General features: G+C 20.7%; 1 protein-coding gene across 1 annotated transcript; it reads right to left on the bottom strand.

Moving 5' to 3' along the window:
- Positions 1-699, bottom strand: PGSY75_0011200 (putative eukaryotic translation initiation factor subunit eIF2A; the record flags this gene model as incomplete). The annotated part of the gene is made up of 1 exon (XM_018783249.1): positions 1-699. A coding segment is annotated over one exon (699 nt), but the record flags the coding sequence as incomplete, so codon positions are not given.

The following is a 699-nucleotide window of genomic DNA, read 5'->3' as shown; positions in this document are numbered from 1 at the left end:
GCTTTGCATATCATTCATATTTTGTGAATGCAATGAATTAAACACATTATTATTATTATTATTATTATTATTATTATCATCTCCTATTACATTATTATTCATCTTATTTTTGATATCATTATTTTTTATAACATGATTCAACATCATATTATTCTTCATATTATTTATCGTATCTATTGCTATATTCATATCACTCATATTATAGTTTACATTCTTTATATCTTTTAAGAATTCATCTTTATTTAATGGTATGTTTTTTTTAGGGTATATTTTTTTATTCTCATTATTAAACTGGTTACATATTCTAATAGACGGATCATTATTCTTTTTATAATAGTTTAATGTAGACATATCATTCATATGATCGACACCTGTAACATTATTATTAATGCTGTTCATGATGTTCATTTGATTAGGCATACTTGCTTCTGATTTCATATAATCTAAGTCCTTATTTATTTCTACATTCATATTTTTCTTCATATGACATGGATCATTAATCTTTGTATTATTATTGCTATCATTTTTATATTTCATAAATTTTAATAATATACTTGAAAAACTATTACAACCTGCAGAAGAATTATTTTCATCTACTTTAATGATATTATTATCATTATGTGTTTTATCATTATGTGTATTATCATTATGTGTTTTATCGTTATTTGTTTTATCATTATTTGTTTTATCATTATTTGT

This window comes from Plasmodium gaboni (assembly GCF_001602025.1).
Source record: "Plasmodium gaboni strain SY75 chromosome Unknown, whole genome shotgun sequence".
Lineage (NCBI taxonomy): Eukaryota > Apicomplexa > Aconoidasida > Haemosporida > Plasmodiidae > Plasmodium > Plasmodium gaboni.
Note: the sequence above shows the minus strand (reverse complement) of the source record. Positions and strands in the feature narration are given on the sequence as shown.